This window comes from Aquarana catesbeiana, linkage group LG01 (assembly GCF_042186555.1).
Source record: "Aquarana catesbeiana isolate 2022-GZ linkage group LG01, ASM4218655v1, whole genome shotgun sequence".
NCBI lineage: Eukaryota > Metazoa > Chordata > Amphibia > Anura > Ranidae > Aquarana > Aquarana catesbeiana.
Window position 1 is genome coordinate 562,754,472 of NC_133324.1, and position 23,472 is coordinate 562,777,943.

A 23,472-nucleotide genomic window follows, 5' to 3' on the forward strand; every position below is an offset into this window, starting at 1 on the left:
CTAATACACACAAAAGACTGTTTGTATTTTACACCTCATTTTATGCTAGAAAAACAACCTAATTAAATGGAAGCTACCCAACCCTCCCACAGTCTCCCAATGGAAAGCCTTGGTAAACTCTACATTGCCACTTTACAAACTCACCTATATTAACTGCAAGTGCCATAAGAAATTCTCAAAGATCTGGGGAGCATGGTCCAAACAGTAAGATTGGCATGGCCTGCAGGATGCGTGGTGAGCCCACATCTGATGTGTGTCCCCCCGCTCCCATCCCTCAGTTCCCTCTCCCCCCCCTCCCCCTCCCTCCTCTTCGTCTCCCCCCCTCCTCAACTCCTTGATCCTTTGTTGTCCCATATTCAGGTACCTTGACAAATAGTTAATTTTACATCCTGACTCCTCAGCTGAAGGTATTGTCAGCTAGAAGTTAGTACCGGAACCTTATATAAATAACTAGGTTTTATATTTCCCGATGTAATCATTTATATGTACTATGAATCATACACAACTTTGCATTATGATGACTGTAATCTCCTGATTTGAAACTATTCACTATGACTGTATCTATCTATTATGTAGCCACACATTGTTCTGTGTCCCTATGTTTGTATGTTTACATTTTCTCCTTCTGGAGACAAATAAAAACTTTTCTGTTAAAAAACGTATTCAATGGAGCGTATGTTGATTCTGGCGTATTAAAAGAACTTGGGTCAATAAGGCATATGTGGGGTAAAAAGCTCTATTGCTACAAAAGGTCTACTGGGAAGTCAAGCAAGAGGAGCAATTTAGTTGTAATGGGTAACCAAGCACAAGTTCAAGTCACAACACAACCAGTCGTTAAGTGTGGTACTGTCAGGGCTGGGCTCAGCGAGGGAGTCAATGTTCTGGCTCCCTCCCTAGTGGTTGGTTTCCAGTAGCAACTGATATCGAGCCCACATATAGAGATCCATAACCTGGTCCCCTGGGTATGGGAGTGAAGGAGTTAATTGTTTGCACGGTGGGACGCCATTCTGTTTCTGGTGGAGAGGGTGTAGGCTCAGCAACGTCTCTTTTAATGCAAACTACATCAGCTTACAGTGTGTAGTGACATGGGATAGCACTTTCAGAGTGATTGCATATTACATATTTCCTTATTAATAATATGGTTCACTAATGCATTTTAAGCCTCCAAATCTTGGTTAAGGAGGCCACATAAGGAAATAAGCATGGCTTTACCTTATAAAAAAGGAGTGTTATTGTTAACTGATCAAGTCCTTGAGGGGTCATATTGCAAAGGGAGTTGGATTGGGGGTTGTCTATTCCTTATACAAAAGTCTAAATACCACAGCCTAAACTGGAATAAGTTAGTCTCACCCAGAGATTCATCATGTAACATGCAAGCATCTGGTCTGATTGCCTGGCCACGCCTTTATGTGGGGACTCTGTGGCGAAACAGCCTCTTTAGTTAAGTATTTTTGTCATATTATCTTTATCTGTTTCTTTCATTATCTTTAATAAATGTTATAAATTTTAAGTATTTGTGTGATCTCTCTTTGCACATATTGAACACAACCCCCCAAAAAAACTGACAAAACACTTGGTACCAGAAGTGGGGTGTTTGATCTGTGTAAACAAGAGACACAAATATGATGCAGAATTGTGCTAGACTGTTTGTGCTGGGTTTAATGTTGTGTTCTTGTATTGTAAGCTATAGCACATTCAGAAAGCCTAGAAAATGTATCAGATACTTAGCTGAGATGCCTGTAGGTGATCGGATGCAAGCCATTTGGTTTGCGATTTTGTTTTTAGTGTGATAAATTGGGCGAGAGTGTGTATCTTCAGGAATCCTCAATTTATGATAGTAAAAACATTGGACTCTGGACTGTAGGCAAGTTTCAGAGAAAAGGTTTAACTTGGGTTTTGCATACAACTGTAATCTGCTTTAAAGTAGGGCTGCAACTAACAATTATTTTCATAATCGATTAGTTGGCTGATTATTGTTTCGATTCATCGATTATTCGGTTAATAACCTTGAAAAAAAGTGTGGTGTATAATTTAGTTTAATATGTAAAGTTGAAAAAAAAAGGAAATTTATTCTTAAATATCTCAATGCAATGGTAAATATAAATTACTAACTTTATGGTTAGGGAGCAAACTCTCTAATCCACTCTGAGAATAAGACAGAGGAGATATAATATTAGAGGTGATATACTGTATATACTATTAGAAGTGATATACTGTATATACAATTAGAAGAGATATACTGTATATACTATTAAAGGGTGAATCTGGTAAATATCATCAGACTCAGAGATCATTTTTTTAAATTTAAAAAACAATGTCTTCCTTAAAAAAAAATGTCATTTTAAGAACGTTCGTTCAATTTTCTAATCGTTAGTGGGGTCAAATCGACGTTCATTTTCAACCACAGTGACGGGATAATTTAGAAATAATAGAAAACTTCTTGGTGAAAGGAATTTTCAGACAGTGTATGTGGTTTTCATTCAGAAATTACATTCGTTTTAAAAACAGAATGTTAAAAACAAGTTAAAATTTCAAACATTCTTTCATTCAGTGAATCTACAAAGATTTTTCGTCTGAATATTCTCATCTGAAAATTGATCCGTGTGGCCAGCATAAGGCTCAGTACACACCTATGCAGTTTGCTTTTGATCTGTTTCTGCAGTGCTTTTTGCTGTGCGTTTTGATTTTTGTGCACGTGATTTTGCTGAGATTTGCGTTTTTGCTTTTTTTTTGGACAATTTGTTGTTGTGCAAATTAAAAAACACAAATTGCTGCAAAAACGCATTACATGCTTTTTAGCAGCTTCTCCATTGAAATATATTGAACCAAAAAAGCAACGTTTTGCGTTAAAGGGGTTGTAAAGGTAAAAAATTTTTCACCTTAATGCATTCTATGCATTAAGGTGAAAAAACTACTGACAATACCGCAAAACAATAATCACTACTGTAAGGGGTTAATTTTTTTACTGTAGAACGGTGAAAGTAATATTTACAGTAACGATTATTTGCTCTTTTTGTACTATAAAGGACTCATTTTAGTTTTTTTTTTTAACCCCATTATGTTACTGGCCGATTAATCGATTATGAAAATAGTAATCGATTAATTTCATAATCGATTAGTTGTCGATTAATCGATTAGTTGTTTCAGCCCTACTTTAAAGTAAATTTTTCTACATGAATGACAGTTTGAATTCAAGCTAATCATATCATTCATTATGGAAAATGTAAATTTATGTCCACTCATAATTTTTGGTTTCAATCAAAGATAATCATGATTACTGCAATGGTTGCAAATTTGAAAGCAAGTCCTTAAAAATAAGGTGCTGTAAATATTGAAATATACCTTGTTATCTGATGCTTAGCGATCCTTTGGCCACAAAAAATGTTATACTTTTAAGTATTTGTGTGATCTCTCCTCACATATTGAACACAACTCCAGAAAACGTGACAAAACACAGAGGAACTCTGTATTTTTATTACTGCACACAGTGTTATGGCTTATCTTGGGGAACTGCCTTAGGGTCCTTTCACATGGGATGGATCCGTGGTGATCCGACCCGTGAACATCCGTTTGCTCAGCGGTGATCGCTTCTTTGATCCCCGCTGAGCCGGCAGATGACAGGGCGGTCCCTGCAGATCTGTCAGTTCTCCGCTCTCCCCTATGAGGGGATTGGATGAACACGGACCGTCTGTCCGTGTTCATCCAATCCGCTCTGCAGACGGATAGAAAAATAGGATTTTAGGAAAATAGGGGATGTTCATCTGCTGACACCCGCTATCCCATATGGATGCATGTATGTCCGTATTTCATCCGAAAGCGGATGGATGAAATACGGACATACTGTCCGCACGTGTGAAAGGGGCCTTAACGTTAGACTCTCAAATGATCATAGTTTCTGCCTGGTCCCGGGCTTAGGTGAGTGCATTCATGGCAAAAGGTACCTCCACTTGCAGAGCGTGTTGGCTCCGTCCAACACACAAACATGCACAGAGACCCTCTCTGTACATACAAATACACACAGAGTCCTGCACTATACACACAAACCTACACAGAGATCTGCTTTATACACACAAATTAACGCAAAGACCCACATTGTAAACACTTATTAACTTTATGAGCTTTTTTAGCTTTTGAGCACTGCATATTTTTCTTCCAAAATTCACTTTGGCCCATCAAGGGCTCAATCACAGGTGCAGCTAGAGGGGCGGTAAAAGCAGGCAGATGAGGTGGTGTTTTACTGCTACCCTACCCTTCCCAGACCAGCCACCTAAAGAAGGGTATACACTGCAGCTGCTCAGGGCTGTGCACATGGCAAAAATTAAGCTGCATGTTGTATTCGATGGGCAGTACCACCACCGAACACAACATATTTAAGTGTACGGAGCTGCGTCATAACTGCCCTGCAACTGTTTGCAATGTTCGTGGTTGCAGCACAGTGGCCCAGCCTCTTTAGGGTTAAAACAGGTGGTGAAGAGGTGACATAACTCTCAATAAAAAGGCATTCACTGTGGATCGATTGTCAGAGGGACAGCAAGGGCTCCCACACATGAGAACACGTCCTCAAAGTGTACAGGTGTGAGAGCTGAAAGTAAAAAAAATATAGAAGTAGCAGCCTACCGGCTAACAAGAATATATCTACCATTTATAAAAACACTGTAGGAGGTTTTTAAGGCCCCGTTCACATCTATGCGAATTAGATGTGGCTTACACCACATCCAATTCGCAGGACATTTCAAAATACATTAATTTTAATGAAGCTGCTTCACATATCTGCGGTGCATTCGCACTCTGCATTGCACAAAAAACATGTGTGTTTTCTAGGCAGTGCGGTCCAGCTCAGGTGCGAATTCAGGCCCATTATCTTTTATGGGCACGCAACTGATTCGCAGATGTGTTCCGTGAACAGGATAAAATACTGATGCAATCCTGACCTGATACTGAAGCAATCCTGAGCTGATACTGATCAAAAACTGACATGAAACGCTGAACAACTGAGTTTTCTCTTCGCAGGGAAAACTGAGCTTCAATTCGCACCGCACATGTGTGAACCCAGCCTTAAGGTAATCTTTTTTTTTTTTTTACCTGATTTCTGTCTCTTCCACAATCTGCATGCCACTTGAAATAAGGTTACAGGAATATGCAATGTTCACTGCTGTCTCTGCAACATTACAAGGGCATTATTTATTAGGATTAAATAGGACTAAACATTACTAAACTATAGTATCTACAAAATGTTCATTAGAATTGTCTCTTGTTTAAATAAAAAAGTCAAGGTTTATTCTGCAGTGTGTTCGGGCAGAAGAAAGGAGGTTGTGATGGGGGGGGATAGAAGAGGTGGACAGGGTGATCTGCAGGACTTAGTGTGCTAGCTGGGGTTGATAAATTCCATGTGGTTCAAAACTTCAGCCAACCACAGTCTACTGTGCTCAAATTATTCATTCTCAAGGAGTTTGGGTACCACCCCTAAGTGTCTGGATATATACATTCAAGGGAAGCGCTGCTTTGGCTGCAGATATAAGATATCGCTTTTCAAGCAGAATTGTGTAGAGCAAGGATTGGTGCACTCGCTAAACCAGCATGCCAAAAGCAAGAAATCCTGTTGCGCTGGAAACTCCCTACTCCTCCTACCTTGTCCACCTGGTGAAATGCTATTAAGACTATATTGCCTTTGTATATGTTGACCTATGAGAGTACAAACTGTCCCAAAATTTAACAAGGTCTGGTCAGCTTGGATAGACACTCAGGGACATGAATCGCATGGAGGAGTCTGATTAGTTTCTTCTTTCCAGCCCCCCTCCCCCTTCCTTTTTTCTCTCCTTTTTCCTCTCCTGATTTTCCTCTTGCTCCAGTGACTACTAACTTGATAAGTCCCACTGATCATATTTTAATTGACAACCCTGCCATGCTCCCTTAAAGGAGAATTACACCAAAAAAAATGTATTAGCTAAACCCCCAAGTGCTATTCCTTTATATTGGCTTTTGAAATGTACAAATACAGCAATTTGGAAATTGGATGAAAGGTTTAACACTGGGAAACACTTTCTGCTAGATAAGCAGTGCATTTTGTATACAACTATTTAGATCAGGCCAACACGAGGGACAAATTAGGAGGAAAGAGGGACAGAGAGACTTTGTCCCAAATTAGGGATAGTTGGGAGCTATGGTTTAGGTCTAAGAAAAAGGCCTACTTGTGTCTCCTTTTATTTTTTCCCTTTTATTTACCAAACAGCTGCTGTGCCCTAAAGCGGAGTTCCATCCAAAAGTGGGACTTTTGCTTAAAGCACTCCTCTCCCCCTTACAAGCCACATTTGGCATGTCACTTTTTTGGGGGAGTGGGGGGTGGGTGACTAGTTTTGAGTGGGACTTCCTGTCCCATTCCCTACTTCCGACTATGGGCCCCCTAGGTGACTCCTCCTCTCCCTCTAGGCGGCCCCTCCCTCTCGGCAACCTTCTGGTACGCGTCACAGGTCCCAGAAGATTGCCTGTCCACTCAGAGAGCGCAGCGCGGCTCGCTCATGCTCAGTGCACGCCCGGCCGCGAAGCAGCAAGCTGTCACGGCCGGGTGCTAACAATTTCAATGCAGGTGCCGCGGAGAAGAGGGGGAGAGGAGCGAGGCTCCATGTGGCTGCATCACTGGGCAGTGGGACAGCTGAGTGTCTGTTTATTAAAAGTCAGGTGCTACAATTTTTGTAGCTGCTGACTTTTAATAAACAAAAAAAAGCCTGGAACTCCGCTTTAATGTATATATTTCCTTTGCCTTATTTTTACATTTTCACTATGTGGTCTGTCTACACCTTTTGGAATGCTGTACTACACTGTACGTTTTGGATTACTACTGATTGCAGACTCTCAGATCTGCTGTCTGCAAGTCAAAAGGTCCACCCTGTTTGTTAATGCAGCTGGCTTGGAGGATTCAAGGGGCCAACAATAGACTGCGATAAGGGCCCCTCTTACCTCAAAGCCTTCAAAGGTTTGAAATTTGAAGATTAAAGTAATTTTTCTACTTTCGTTAACAGTTTAGAAAACCACATCTGAAGGTCAAAAGCCTTGTCTTAATTATTCACCTATAAATTTACCAAGCCAATTTCCCGATCTCTCAAGTAGTACACCATGGAAGTTGCTATGCCATACCTTGTTTATCACCGGTGAGCATCCAAATCTTCATATTTCCATTTCTCAAGAGCTGAATTGTCTGAGGGACATCATTCTGCAATTTATCTTCAATGGCAGTGGCTCCAAGGAGCTGAAAGAGTGATATTTTTTTTCTGACAGGTCATGTAGGTGATCATAGGAAAAATTTACAGGTAGACAAAAGGTACTTCACTTTTGTTATCATTGCAGAGTTATTTCTAATGCAGTATGCAAGGATACACATTTTTGTCACACCCCGTGTAAAGGTGCAGAGATAGTCAATATGATCATTAATGCAATTTGTTGTTGGTACCAGTTCAAAGCATGACAAATGTTCAAAATTCAGTCGTTTTTAGTAGCAAATTTGAGTTTGATAAATATTCCATCAGTGCTCTCCAGAGTGCTGAACTGCATTGGTTACCCTTGTTCAGAACTTTTAGGGTCCATGTCCACTGTCTTAAAAAACGCCAGCTCTCTTGGCAGAAGGAAACGATAATTTTAATTTTTGTACTAGTGTTTAGGGGCATTTAGGAGCATTTAGCGGCATTTAGCGGCATTTAGTGTTTTTTTCTGCCAGAAAACGTCTTTAAAAAACACAAACCAGAATTTTTTTTATGCCTCTAAACACTAAGTTTAACCTCTTCGCGACCATGCTATAGTTGAATGGTGGCTACAGCACGGTTGCACATTGCCGGGAGGGCGTCATATGACGTGGTCCCATGATCGTGCTTCCCGCGCGCCCCCTGAGGCACACATCGGCAGTGATCTGTGATCACAAGTCGGCGTAAAGAGACAATCACAGCGGCTCTTTACCATGTGACCAGCTATGTCCAATCACATTGTTAACAGGATTTGCCGGTTATCTGCATTCCTCTCCTCACGCTGACAATGCCTGAGGAGAGCCAATAACTGGCAAATCCACACAGGGGACATCTACACTGAATCAAGAGACTGGTCATCAGTGTCAGCCTCAACTGTGCTGCCAATCAATTCCCATCAGTTCTACCTGTCAGTGCCCATCAGTGCGGCCTGTCAGTGTCCATCAGTGCTGCCTGTCAGTGCCCATCAGTAATGCCTATCAGTGCTAGCTATCATTGCCGCTTATTGGTGCCCATCCGTCTTGCCTATTGGTGCCCAATGTCAGTGCAGTCTCATCAGTGACGCCTCATCCATGCCCATCAGTGCTGCCTATCAGTGCTGGTCAGTGCAGCCTATTAGTGCACATTAGTGCAGCTTCATCAGCGCACATCAGTGAAGGAGAAAAAGTTCTTATTTACAAAATTTTATAACAGAAACTAAGAAAAACGTTTTTGTTTTTTTCGCAAAAAATAAAAAACACAGTGGCGATTAAATGCCACCACAAGAAGGCTCTATCTGTCTCAAAAAAATTATAAAAATGTAGTTTGGGTGCAGCACAATTGTCCTTCAAAATGCAACAGCACTGAAAGCTGAAAACTGGCCTGGGCAGGAAGGGAGTGGAAGTGTCTAGTAGTCAAGTGGTTAAAATATGCCTCTAAACTACTGAATGTGCATGGACACATAGGATAACATTAGTTGCTTCTACAGGCAAAACACTAAACTCTTCAAGGAGCAGTGTTTTTTTTTAAGCCAGTATGCATGGACCCTAACTGCTCCTTAAAGTTGTTTTATTTTGTTAATAAAAGTAAAAAATGTTCCTGTTCCAGAATGTGTAGGTTTGTAAAGCTCATGTAGCAAAGTGCATGGAAAAAGGTACTCTGAGTGGGAAGCAAAGTAGATGGTGAAAGAGGTGCCCAAGGGAAAGGGACTGGGGACATTGTGACTGAGGGGGCGAGGTGGGTGTAGGGGGGGTGCTGTGACTGTGGGGCGAGGTGGGTGGTAGGGCGGTGCTGTGACCGTGTAGTGAGTTGGGTGGAAGGAGATGCAGTTATGTTAGATGTGAGGTGGGAGGGCAGCAGTGTGCCCATGTGGCAAGGTATACCGGAAAAGGGCGAGGTGGAAGTAGAAGGGCGCTATGACTTTGAGGTTAAGTGGGTGCTGTGAGGTGGAAAGCAGATGGGCACCGATTCTGTGTGCAGTGGGTGAGAGGGCTGCACTGTGACTGTGGTGCAAGGTTGGTGAAAGGCCGTCACTGAGAGTAGTTGGGGTGGTGGGTGGGGGGTATGAAGTTGGGATGGGAGAGGTATGCTGCTGTAGGGATGGGGGAAACCAAGTGGTAACGAGGCGGAGAAAGTTGGGTGGAAGGGGGTGTGCTGTGTCAGGGGGAAGATCACGTGGTGGTGGATGGGGGGGAGCGCTGTTACTGGAGGCCAAGCTGGGTTGGAAGGGGGACTGGGAAGGGAAGGTGCCTGGGGGAAGCATGGATTATGAGAGGTGTGTGCAGGGAATGAGGGGCATGCATGCTATGCAGAGTAGTCAGGGCTAGAGATGTGAAGGAGCAAGAGAAGGTGTTGCATGGGAGCTGGGAAAAAAGTGTGGACAAGCGGTATAGGAGCAACACAGCAGAAGAAAGGACAGCAAGCTGGAATTAAACTGTTCAGTGTCAGTGGAACTATGCATGCTGAACACTTTGAATCCAGCCATCTGTATTCCTCCCCCTGCTGACCAGGAGAGGGCATTCAGACTTCATAGTGTTAGATGTTCTCTATTTCTGCTCCATGTGTGTTCTATGTGTCTCTTTTTCTGTTCCCCCAGTGGCAAAATGGAAGTTGGACATTTATGTACATACAAGCTATCTGAAAATAGAGTTAGGCTAAATCTAATGTGCAATATGCTCAATTCACAAAAACTTTAGCACAGGACAAGGATTGAGTCCTTTTTTTTTTTTTTTTTTTTTTTTTAAGGATACATAGCATTAGCTATCTTTTAATGATCCACTTCAGTGATGTAGCCAGAATCCATAACTGAGGAACAAGAGCTCCACCCTCCATACTTTCCTGACATCGGAAAAGTGAAGGATTCCCAGTTAAGAAATGAGTATAGGGAATTTTTGGAGTGTGTTTCTCTAGGATTTCTTACGACATCACTAGCACATACACCCTATTTGGTATAATATCAAACATAGTTGGCAATATAATAGCAGATTATTCCGAAAAAAATAGGGAATTCATTATGCAAAGTCCAACTGACATTTTTGTTTTATTGGTTTATATCAGTTAGGGCTCATTCAGACAGGTGATGAGCTGCATTTTGCTTCTTGTGCATCCACCTTGGAGTTGTCTGCAGGCAGCCCATAGAAGTGGATGCAGATGTAGTGGCTGCAGGGACAGAATCACATGTCAAAATTTTGCATGTGGTCAAATGTTGACATGTTACTGTGTCAGTACTGCTGCTGCATCTGCATCCACTTCTTTGGGCTGCCTGCAGACAACTCCAAGGTGGATGCACAAGAAGCAAAATGCAGCTCATCACCTGTCTGAATGAGCCCTAACTGATATAAACCAATAAAACAAAAATGTCAGTTGGACTTTGCATAATGAATTCCCTATTTTTTTCGGAATAATCTGCTATTATATTGCCAACTATGTTTGATATTATACCAAATAGGGTGTATGTGCTAGTGATGTCGTAAGAAATCCTAGAGAAACACACTCCAAAAATTCCCTATACTCATTTCTTAACTGGGAATCCTTCACTTTTCCGATGGCACAGGTAGCAAACAGGTGGCTTAGAAAGGAAGACGGGTCTCAGCGCCCATCTAAATGAGCCCTTGGATGGGCTGGAAAGAAGAAACTAATCAGACTCCTCCATGTGATTCATGTCCCTGAGTGTCTATCCAAGCTGACCAGACCTTGTTAAATTTTGGAACAGTTTATACTCTCATAGGTCAACATATACAAAGGCAATATAGTCTTAATAGCATTTCACCAGGTGGACAAGGTAGGAGGAGTAGGGAGTTTCCAGCGCAACAGGATTTAAAGTTCACTATACTCACCTCCATTCCAGCGATGCAAGCTCCTTCGCCTGCATCAACATCTTCACTTGGTTTTCTTCCAGGTTTGGGATCCTCCAATGAAGTTTGCAAGCTGGCAGGTTAGAAGGTTTTATAGCGTACAGACATACACATACACATGTACAGTATGTACATTCACTCATTAAAATTAGAATATACAAGGTTTAACCTTAAACTACGTAGAGGGTTTTTTACTGTAAAAGCAGCAAGGGTGTGGAATTCCCTTCCACAGGTGGTGGTCTCAGCAGGGGGCATCATTTTCAAAAAACTATTAGATAATCACGCACATAGGTTGGACTTGATGGACTCTGTAAGCAACCATCTTTTTTTATCCGTCCTCTGCACGGGTGTACTAATCAATGCACCTGTGGGAATGAGCCCTTATAGTATAGTATATTTTCATATAAAACCAGTTGCTACACTGGGTAAAAAAAACTGGGTAAAAAAAAACAAAACTGGTGTAGTCCCCTACTCTTGCATCATAGTGCTGGACACCTGGTGGTACAGTAAGGTTATGGGCCACTCCAACTACTGAACCTTTCACAACATCATGAACTGTCATTTCAGTCATAGCGCAATGATGCACCAAAGCCTGAGTATCATCTCAGTTACTAGCTGTTACCTGTAGATTTTTTTCTATGTCCTCATATACTCGTCCAAGATGATCCTCGCGATTCTGAAGTATTATAGAGGCTTCATGGTGCTTTACTTCCCACATCCTATACTCATGCTCTTCTACCTCTTTATATGCCAGACAGAGTGTTCTCAGAGTCTCTTCAGAAAAGACCTAGGAGAGTAGAAGCAGAATAGAAATTAATCTTTGTAGAACTTACATCACATATATACATTTTATAGAACAAATAGAGATAATTCCTGTCCTCTGCTGCTTGCTTGAATGAAGCTCTCTTTGTGGCTTCTACCCAAATGTACAATCATGTTAGTTTAAAGAAAACCTTTCCCTTCTTATATACAAAATGGTTAATGCAGGTTTATAAAGCCTAACTCCAGCAAACATATTTTTAAATTTTCTTTAGTGCAGAGTGGGGAAGAGTTAAAACCTGTGGGAGGATGTATATGTCTGTGTTACTGTGGAAGAGACTTCCACTTACTTCCTGTTCTGTCTGACACTCATCATCTGAACAGGAAGTAAGCACATTCGGATACAACAAGGGCACAACCAATACCAGTTGTGTCTTGGTGGTGGTGGCAGTGCAGGGACAAGATCATCCAGTGCCCAGGGCAAAGATGGCAAATTGTGCCCCCTTCATTATGTGTGAGGTTATGAGGAGGTGGGGGAGAGAGAGAGCACAGCCCATACCCCCTCCTGGCTCTCTCCTGCTCTCCTTACTGCTTCCAGCGCTGGGCTGACAGAAGTAGTGATGCTGCTGTCGCTACTCCCATGAGCCTTATAGTAGAACTTGTGGCAACCCCACCCCTACAATACACGCTGTGCCCAGGGCAGCTGCCCCTTCTGCCCACCCCTTGTCCTGGCCCTGGGTGGTGGGATGACAGACTGGACTATGCTATAGCTACACAACCAAGGATCTATAAAGGTTCATGCGCACGGACAATTACAGTCATTTTTCTAATGCCTAGCATAAATTTCCTGGCACTTTTCTGCCCCCGGGAGCAGCATGTGCCACACACAACTTGCCATACAAGTTAAGTGCTGTATGCGGTTCCAAACACCAATACTTCTTTGCAATACCCACGCATGCATGTACAACAAAATTTCAAAATACGGCGGACAGGTAGACACCGAAGCAAATCTCTGGGAAATTTACACTAGGCATAAAAAATGCCTATAACTGTCTGCGTGCATCCACTTACATCCAAGGCATCCATAAGGACCTCTGTGTTACAGTTAGGATGCAGGCGCTGTAATATCACACTGTCTGCTCCTTTGGTGTAAAGTTTTATTTTTCCTTCTTCATTTCTTACTGTAAGAGAAACAAATAAATATCAATACATGTGAATCTGATCTTTTCTAGGTAAAGGTTCAGCTGGAGCTCCAAGTAAACCTCTTTCCTTCTAAATATACCTTTAAAAAAAAAAATAACTGAACTATGAAAATAAAAAATGTATTTATTTATATTTTAAGAAAAATATAAGAAAAGAACAGATTTTTTAATACAAATATTTCTCTGTGATTCGAAAAAGCCTTTTAATGTTTAATTTATTAAATCAACAAATTATCACTTGGAGGTCTCCAGTCATGGCACAATTTTTCAGCACGATTCATAGATTGGGCAGGAATTCAGATTGCCAGGAAGATACGTGTGCTCCCCGGTAACACTTTTTTTCCTACAGTTGGAACTGTTCCAATCAGTGTTTGTACAACCTGCGATGTTGTTGTTGTTGCGAATTACATTAAAATGTTTTCTACAACATTGGGCTGAATTAGTACAGAAGTGGATTTTCCTTTAGTAAATAACCCCCAATGTCTATATTGAGTAGAGGTATTCAAATGATGAGGTCTTCAAACACTTAGGGCAGCACTCAAAGAGGGGAGCAATCTCTAGTAAAAGACAAACAAAAGAAAAGGTGTCTCTAAGTGCAGAATTAAAACTATTAAAAAAAGGATTAAAAACACTTATAGGATGTAAGAATGAAGGGAGCATTTCACATGTTTTTAAGGCAAGCAATTCGGCATCAGGAAGGTCCCAGTGTGTTATAGGTTTCCAGGGGTGTCGATATGCAGCAGCAGAAGATGCCAGGGTGACCAGCAGATGGAAGTCACAAGCTCTGGAAGCACTAGTGAAGCAATCGCGCTGTCAGAGTAAGCGTGGAACGTGAATCCCGGAAATGACGTCAGCGGGAGGGGACGACAACCAGCGTGGACCGCAAACCGAAAGTAGGTCATCAAAATGGGACATGTTTCGGGAACTGCTGATTGGTTCCTTCTTCAAACCAATGACTACAGGTTAGCAGAAGCATAGCTTCTTATAATCTGTGGGTGGGCTGTGGGTGGGACTATGGGCGGGAGTGGAGGAGTTGAATAATGCAACGTTATCCCAGGATTACAATATACTGTGGTTTATGGACATAGATAGCTGCATAGAGAAGAAGCAGGAAATCCCAAAATGTATCCTTTACTTAGGGAGGGAAAGCAAGTATAACAGGAAAAAGCAGGACATCATGAAATAGACATAAGGGAGGAATGCGGAGGAATACAGAGCTCAGGCAGTGAAGTGCCAGTGCCAGTGAAGCTGACATATGGATATAGAATGGAACACAGCAGCAAGATTGCACATCGCTCCCTAATAGCATATGCAATCTTCTGCTGCTGCATATCGACACCCCTGGAAACCTATAATACACTGGGACATTCCTGATGCCGGATCACCTGCCTTAAAAACATGTGAAATGCTCCCTTCATTCTTATATCCTGTAAGTGTTTTTAATCCTTTTTGGGGATATTAATTCTGCACTTAGAGGCGCCTTTTCTTCTGTTACGTGATTGGATAATGAAAATCATCAGAACTTCTGTTAATTTACTAACCTCTGAAGCAACTGCTCTTGCAGAGTGCACTTTGCAAAGTGCACAGTCTATTTGCCTTTAATGAATCAACTCAGTTTAAAGAAAGGTCAGGGCTCCATGCTGGCCTACCCTGCCACTCCCCCCCCCCCCGCCCGCAGGGTGGGCTGGCACTATCTCCCCCAGCTTCTCTCCGGGCTGCAGGCTGCTTGTTGCCTCGGTTCCTGTCTTCTCCCTCCTCTCCTCCATGCGTCTCCTCTTTCCTACAGCCGGTCAACCTTATCGGATCTCTTTTTGGCCAATCGGGTGACGGGTCTCATGACCTGCTTTCTAATTGGCTGGGAGGAGATTCAGTGTTGCAATAGAAAATATTAATTTGCTATTGTAACACAACTGGTTGGGCTTGGAGCGCAGTGCTCTGCGCCCCGAGACCACCCTTTTTTGAAGCCTATTAGAGCCTCTGGTTCTAATCACATGCGTCAACCCCCCCCCATGTCCCTGCATGTAGATCAGGTGGCCATACGCATGGATAGTGGGGGCAGCGCCCATACGCACCTAGTGGACGGGCCGCCACTGGTCCTAGCAGTACCTCCATCCACTATGGCATAATTCTTTATAGGATATTTTTTATTCACAATTCTACTTTGCCTGTTTGGGCTCATGCACACAGCTGTGAAGGGGCTGCACAGCACCCAATGCCTCTGTAAAATCCTTCCCAGGACCTGCAGCTGTTGTGAAAAGCTACTCATAGACATCAATAAGAAGATGTGGCTATACAAAATTATTTTTTTGGGGGGGGGGGGGGGTTGCATAAAGTGCATGTTAGTTCATGAACGTGTGCTGTATTCGGAGCATACGCCAATGCAGGTGCGTTATACAGCACCATGTGCATAAACACGTACAGTTGCATCTCCTAAGTGATGTCTATGGGCAGCTTTACGTACCAGGTGCAGGTCCTTTATATAGTGCCTGCTCTCGAGCAGCTCCCAGTCCAAGGTCTCTCCCTCACATACATACACATAGTAGGGCCAATTTAAATATTAGCAAAGTTAACCTACCAGCATGTCTTTAGAGCTAGGGAGGAAACACACAAGCATAGGGAGAACATGCAAACTCCACGTAGATAGTGTCTTAGCTAATGAATTGATAGTTTTTCTTACTATGGGTTTTCTCCTGAATTCAAATTTCAAATGATTATTTACTTCTGTCTGCTGCTGGGAAGTGTCTGTGGCAATAGTGTGGGAAGATTGAATATTCTGAGTTATAAATATTTTTATCACTCTGGTATGCTATATTGCCAGTGGCGCATGCTCGGCAAGCGTATAAGTGTTTGATGGAACTTTCTGGAAGCTCTCTTGCCTCTCTTGCTCTCTTGCCTCCCAGGCTTTGCCTGGGTCAAAAGTGTGTGCTGTTGGGCCTGACCTTCCAGTCCTGCTGCTTGGGGAAGGGGGACACGTGTCTGAGAAAGATAGGCTCAAGGCTGGGGCCTGAAGCTTGCATTGCCTGGCCTGGGGTTTTAACTGGAGTGATGCTAAAATATGGTTAGAATCACCAAGGTGGAACTTAATCATCTGTAGAGTGTTTGAAGAACAAAGAGAATGCTAGAACATTGAAGTAGGTCTGGTGGCTCATCCAGGGACTGTACATAGTTACATAGTTAGTCAGGTTGAAAAAAGACACAAGTCCATCTAGTTTAACACACAAAAAAAATACAAGAAAGGACTTTGCTCGCTTTGGAAACCGCAGCTTGGCATTGCATGCTATTATTGAGCTTATGATCTACCAAAACCCCCAGATCCTTCTCCACCATTGATTCCCCCAGTTGTACTCCCCCTAGTATGTATGATGCATGCATATTCTTAGCCCCCAAGTGCTTAACTTTACATATATCAACATTAAACCTCATTTGCCACTTAGTTGGCCAAGTAGACAGTGCATTGAGTTTGGCTTGTAAATGGGAGACATCCTGTAAGGACGTTATTCCACTGCATAGCTTGGTGTCATCTGCAAAGACAGAAATGGTACTTTTAATCCCAAACCCTATATAATTTATAAAGATATTAAAAAGTACGGGTCCCAACACTGGACCTTGGGGTACACCACTGATAACCTTAGTCCATTCAGAGTAAGAATTATTAACCACTACTCTCTGAATTTGTTTTTTTAGACAGTTTTCTATCCATTGACAAACTGATCTTTCCAAGCCTGTAGACTTTACCTTACACATTAGTCGTGTGTGGGGAACTGAGTCGAATGCTTTGGCAAAATCCAAGTATACCACGTCCTCAGCCACCCCTCTGTCCAAGGTTTTACATACCTCCTCATAAAAAGAAATTACGTTTGTTTTAAAACTTCTGTCTTTCATGAATCCATGCTGTCTGTTGCTTAAAATATTTTATTCCAGCAAGAACTCGTCTATGTGGTCTTTTATTAAACTCTCCAGTATCTTCCTGACTATAAAAGTTATTCTAACGGGTCTATAGTTACTTGGTAAAGACTTTGAGCCCTTTTTAAATATGGGCACCACATTGGCCCTACGCCAATCCAGTAGGGCTTGCATGTAGTGCTGCAATTGTTGGTTCTGTGTAAATATTCTTTTTACTTGTACGATTGTAAGTAGGGGTTTGTTCAGTCTGCGCATTGTTATTTTGGGTATTCTGTGATCTTTGATAAACTCTGTTAACTTTCTAAAAGTGACTGGTGACGGTTTTCGTCTTCACTACAGGTCAAGAAATATCAGCCCACCTAACCTCTGGTGGTCTCTTATATCCACTGGAGGGTAAGGGGTCCTACATATACAATGCCATTGCAGTTACAAAAATAATCCTACCTCACAGTACTTTGGCCATAGATGGACATTTGTCTTTCTTATATCTACCAGTCTTCAAAAGTGCTGGTATCCACCACAGTGTAAAGGGTGATTTGGCCAATTCAAAATGGTAAAATCTCTTTGTGCAAAAATTTGAACTTCCAAGAGTAGGAAACTTTATTTCCTATACTGATGCTCACTCGAGAACTTAGGTGTTGTATTTAGCCATTACAACAGTGATAAAGCTATTTGTGACCACAACAAGATAAAGCTATTTGTGACCACACTTAAGCCGGCCATAGATGGATTAAATCTCAGGCGATTCAGCAGGGATCAGCCAAGATTCGATCCATCTACAGTCAAGCTGATTGTACCCAAGTTGAACCATCAATCAACTTGGGTACAACCAGCCTGTCTGATTTTTAGCACGCACTATAGCCGCTAGCAGTAATCATTGTATTCTGCCCAGTCGGTAAAGCACCCTGCTGGCAGAATACAGTAATGCTGTGGGAGGCATTCCCCTATCAACACTGACTGTGTTAATGGGGGAATAAAATTATTTTCTTTCCTTTCACTTGTGGTGTAAGGAAAGAAAATCCATTAATATATGGCTTGCATTAGATATACTGTAATTTTCAAGTAACACCTGACTGTATATCAACAGCATTAATGCTGCATGCACTTACATAAAATTGACATCCTTTTGCGATCACTAGTAAAGTCCATCAGTGCCAGGATTTTGTAGGTTACTTCTGTACCCATCTCACTTATGGTGATGGATTCTTGGGTGCGGGCAAGAAAAACATAGCCAAAATTTCTGGCAGCAGCGACTAAGGCCTCTTCATCTGGAGATGCAGCCTTGTAGATTAAATCGTCTACAAAAATTAAAAAGAACATATAACAAAGAAAAAAATACCAACATAATAGTCCATGTGAAATCTACTTAAGTATTGTCATATTTTTCATCACATTTTACCTACACGGTAGATGTACTTTACAATTTAGGAAAATGTGAAGATATTATTTATATATATTTATTTTATTTGATTAAATGAATTTACAAAGCTGCATAAGGGGGTATTTATAAAGCAATGAAAGTGCTATTCACAACACATTCACTTTGCATTTACTGATGAATCATTCACTGTGAAAACCCTGAAACCCCTGAAGATTCTCATGGATTCTCATTGAATTTCATCTGATCAAGTGCTCACTGACATTCACTAAAAATTAACTAAAGGCATTTTTGATAGAGTAAGGGAGGGTTATAACCCCTGATTTTTTTTAAATCGTTGTCACTTAGGGGAGATTTTCATTCAGTTCCTGTTCCATAGCCAAAGCAGGAAGTGAGAGAAAAGTGAGGGAATCCCTTGTTGTCAACAGAACTAGTATCCTCATTTGAAAATTGTCCCTCTATTGCTGTTCTGGTGACAATGCAAAATTGGGGATTTTCTTTTACTTTTGGTGATAACAGAAAACAAGAGAAATAGAGAGGGTAAATCTCCCTATAGGGGTTAAAGACAGCAGTACGAGCCTGACAGGCTTTCTATTCTGACCAAAACTAAAAAAAAAAAGAAAAGAAAATGCCTTTAGTTATACTATAACATCTGCTTTTTGTTTTGTGTTTTTAACAGGAAAAATCGTGCTCACTGGAATTTTAACATGAAGATAAGAATCTGCATTTTTATTAACTTTAAGTTCCAAAACTGTGTAAAAAATTACAATTTGGCATTCCATAATGATTCCAGCCTTAGATCTCATAATTTCTGCAGAGAATACAATAAACTTCACAAAAGTACTACAGAAAAAGAAAGGATATCTAAGGACACAATATAACTCTCTAGGCTGCAGAAAACCCAATCTCATATGAACCTCATTTTGAACCATAAAAAGATAAATAAAAATATAAAAAATATATAAATATTTAAAAACACGAATGCAGACTGTACGAAACAGGCAAAATACAGCTAAATAAGTTGGGCAAATTACTGTGCAAAATGAATGGTTTTAGGTGAATGTGCAGTACATGTCACATCAGGTTATAATTTTAATAATTAGTACTATTTCCCCCTAAAGAACAGATGGTGGTAAATGTTGCTTGATATAGTGCAGGTCAATCTTCCCAGTGAATCTGCCTTATACATGCAGTGAATGATCTGTGTGTAAATATGCAATGCATTAGGAGTGGATATCATTTTTACTGTTTTATAACAACCTTTTGCTTTTTATATCTAGTATCACAGCTGTAACTCCTGTCATAGTGGCCCACACAGCCACTCTGGGGCAGAAAGGGTCCTGATGGGGAACAGGAGGGTGAGAGGTTTTTCCTGCCCTGGCAGCCCATATACAGTAGATCTGCAACTGCACATCTTCCTCACTGGCAGCGGCATGGATGGGCTCAATATGGACAGTAGCAGAGGTAGCTGCTGTAGGAAGAGGCTGCTAAAGGGAACACTAAAAGATCATTAGGGCCAGACATGCAGCAAGCTGTTGAAAAAACAAGTGAGACAGCTCAGGTTTGTAGAGTGAGTGTTTTTTCACGTGTGTTTTTGTCTACGTTTGTCTGTGGGTATATGTGTGTTTCATGTGTGTTTAACATGTATGTGTGCTAATGTGTGTTAGGGCCAGGTCACATTAGCAATACTATCTATTGGCAACAACTCCCCTATGCAGATCAAATTAAATACTCACCTAACTCCATGTGTCACTCCCTTGTTGTCAAGATGAGTTCGCCACTGCTCCGTCACTGATTTAAAAACACCACAAGAAGTCATCCGTTGCTTGTCCTGGCAGCGATAAAGTGACCAGTGGATCCAGATGAGTATGTACTCTGCTCGGCATAGTAAACTTGCAACTCGCACTTTTGCCCTGCCATCCTACTTATTTTTACTAATGACCCACATACAGAGTTATTCTTTCTACTGTCCACACGTGTAAGGGAGCATTCACCTCCAACTGACCATCCATGTAAGACAGCATTCTTCCCTAACTTCTTAGTTAACAATAGGGAGTATTTTCTCCCTGCTGACCTCCAATGTAAGAAAACATTTTTCTTCCACTGACCGACAACGTACGGTAGAAATCTTCCTCCCACTGACTACCAATGTTAGGGGGCATTGTTACCTCAACTGACCACCCTCATAAGGGGACAGCTTTAATTTTACTGACCAACACCATAGGGGAGACATCTTCCTCCCCTGACCACCAACATAGGGGCATTCTTCCTTATACCGAACACCAATGTAATGGAAAAATCTTCCTCGCATGGACCACCCAGGTGAGGGGCACTCTTCGTTTCACTGACCACAAAAGGTAAGGGGCTTTCCTTGTTCTACTGACCACCAACGTAAGGGAGTAACTTTCCTTCTACTGGCCATCAACACAAGGGGCTTTCTTGCTTCTACTGACCATCCAAGTAAGGGAGAATTCTTCCATTTACTGACCACCAACATAAGCATTTCTCCTCCTACTGAACACCACTGTAAAAATGCATTTTTCCTAAAGCATTAATTCAAAGAAACATTCTGTGTTCTACTAACCACCAGTGTAAGGGGGCATTTAAAACACAATTTTTTATGGTAGTGAATAGCATATGCTGTAGTTTGGGTCTGTGCCACATTACTGTGATGATTAGGGTGTTTAGTGGTGTTTTTTTCTGTTTGGTGAGGGCCCCAAAAAAGTTTGCTATGGAGCCTTGTGAGTTCTTGTTACATCCCTGGCTACTATTATAGCTAATACCAAAGAATGGTGAAACAATGGAATAACAGGCCACTACCATCTGTTAAAAGATAGAAGATAAAACAACAAAAGCAAAGCCTGATTAGTTGCTCTCTTTGCCATGAGGGAAAGAGAATAGGAAGGTATAGACTCTAGCTCAGACTGTAACTTTTCCTGCATTGCCCTTTCCTGGCACACTACACAATGCCCTAAATAGATGTCCCAAGACACAACGTTACCAAGAAAAAAATATGTTAAAATTCCTGCCCTGCCAGAGGATCCAACAATGTATTCTAAAGAACAAAACAAAGTACAATGCACTAAAACTGTTGGAAAAAATATTTATTTTTATAAATAATAAATCATTTATTTTTATAAATAATAAATAATGTATTTTTATAAATAATTTTATAAATAATAATATTTTTTTTTATCTCAGAACACAAAGCAGAAATTCAATCAATCTGAAATGATAGCAGTGCTTCATAAACACAGAGAAAACATTAGGAATACTGCAGGTAAAAGAAAGGAAGGGCATAGAATGAGAGGTGATTTGGGGGCTGATGATGATGATGGGAGCAGTCAGTGCCAGTTTTGGGTACAGAGAGAAAAGAACACACATTCATGGTGGCCCACAGCAGGATTGTTAACTTCCCACAAATTTTTTACTCACAAAATTTACTGACACCTGCACATGTGACAAAAATGTTATTAACAAATAACTAATCAATATTTACGAAGAAAACAATATGAAATCATAATACCCACAGCAAGTAAACTGCCCGGCTTTACAGCTAAAAGTGAGTGTGGCAAACATTGGCAGCAGAGGCAGTAAGAGGGGAAAGCAGTTGCTTCACAGAGTGTTCCCCCCTCTCAAACTGAGAGAGCGACCTTGGCTGAGGACAGCTCTGGCTGCACATGCATGGGTCAACTCTGCCAGGGCCCCTGCTGATTTGATGGGACCCAAGTCTGATCCAGGCGGTATGCCTGTACTGGTTTTACTGGTGTCACACCTGCATCACATGACTGCCTTCTAATTAAACAGTGAGGTATGCTGTGCCCCTCTAGCATAGCGTCAGTATGCTTCTCAAGCCTGTTCCCAATTACCACCAGAGTACTCCAATTCTAGTAAGGTGGCCCTTTGTCTTTGGATCGGGGCTACCCTGGACTTCAATGGAATGCTGTTTATGAAGATATTTGCAAGTAGCTGTTTGTGTTCTGAACTTTTTTATGCCTTTTGCAAACTGGGCGTTTGTTCAGCCCCTCTGAATGTCTTTACTCCTGGTAGGAAAAAAGCACAATGACTTTGCTGTGAAGAGTCCATGTTGTGCAAGCAAAGTTCAAGCAAGGTCAGCAAGGTTATAATGTGAGCACTGGACAAATCAATGAGCACTGACAGTTTGTATTGATGCTGTAGTCCTTGTTCACGCCATTAGTTTCCCCAAGATATTTAAAGGAAATCTGTGCTTCGAAAAATATGGAGACTGAGATTGGTGATCTATACCTTATGAGAATACTCATCTCACTTTTATGCTGATCCCATGGTTTCATAATGTTATAAATGACTGACATGAAAGTAGTAAAAAGTCCAGGTTCTCTAACTTCACTTGCTGCATGCTTTTTCTGAAAGTACTAAAGTCAGAGAGAGTTAGGCAACCAGTACTTTCAGAAGGAGTTCCACAGTGGCAGCCCGTATGCTTCTCTGAGTAAACGTTTCTTTATGCACAAATACCACTGCACAAACTACGTCAATGCGCTGGCTGTTAGCTTTATGTTGCAGCTAGGGAGTGTTCTGTCACCACCAACACCTAAGGCCCAATTTTTCAGCAGAGTATACAGTGCAGTCCGTATAGTATATATACTGCAGTTCAGAGTATATAGTGCAGTCCACATAGTATATATACTGCAGTTCAGAGTATTTAGTGCCCCCAGTGTAGTATATATAATACAGTGCAGGGTATATAGTGCAGTGTACAATATATAATATAGTGTATTGAAGTGGTTAAGGGGAGCCCTATGTCAGAATTAAGAAAAAAACGGCATGGGTTCCCCCCGTTCATTCCAGGTCCTTTGGGTCTGATATGGATTTTGGGGGAAGACTCCCACGCCAATTAAAAAAAAAAAAATCTCCTTAAGGCCCCATTCACACTAGCGCGTTTTTTGATGCATTTTGCATTTTGCAGAAATGCACGGGAATTTTTTAACATGGGTTCCTATGGAACATGTTCACATCAATGCTTTTTTGTATCTCTGCGTTTTTGGAAAGGGTCGGGGACTTTTTTTCATGCAAAAAGCAGCGTTTTGCATGTAATGGTTTTCAATGGACAAGCATCAAAAACGCAAGTGCACCGTTTTTGCAGCGTTTTTGGTGCGTTTTTGGTGCGTTTTTGCCGGTTTTTTTTTTTT

The 23,472-nt window shown here is 41.4% G+C and overlaps 1 protein-coding gene across 1 annotated transcript in view; it reads right to left on the minus strand.

The window, feature by feature from the left end:
• Positions 1 to 23,472, minus strand: part of LOC141106122 (phospholipid-transporting ATPase IC-like) — a 210,469-nt gene that overhangs the window by 94,382 nt on the left and 92,615 nt on the right. Inside the window, exons 16-20 of the mRNA XM_073596570.1 lie at positions 18,036 to 18,224; positions 12,893 to 13,002; positions 11,685 to 11,849; positions 7,132 to 7,243; positions 5,083 to 5,158 (exon numbers count right to left, since the gene is read on the minus strand). Of these exons, the coding sequence (XP_073452671.1) occupies positions 5,083 to 5,158; positions 7,132 to 7,243; positions 11,685 to 11,849; positions 12,893 to 13,002; positions 18,036 to 18,224 (652 nt within the window). The remainder of the gene's footprint in view (positions 1 to 5,082; positions 5,159 to 7,131; positions 7,244 to 11,684; positions 11,850 to 12,892; positions 13,003 to 18,035; positions 18,225 to 23,472) is intronic.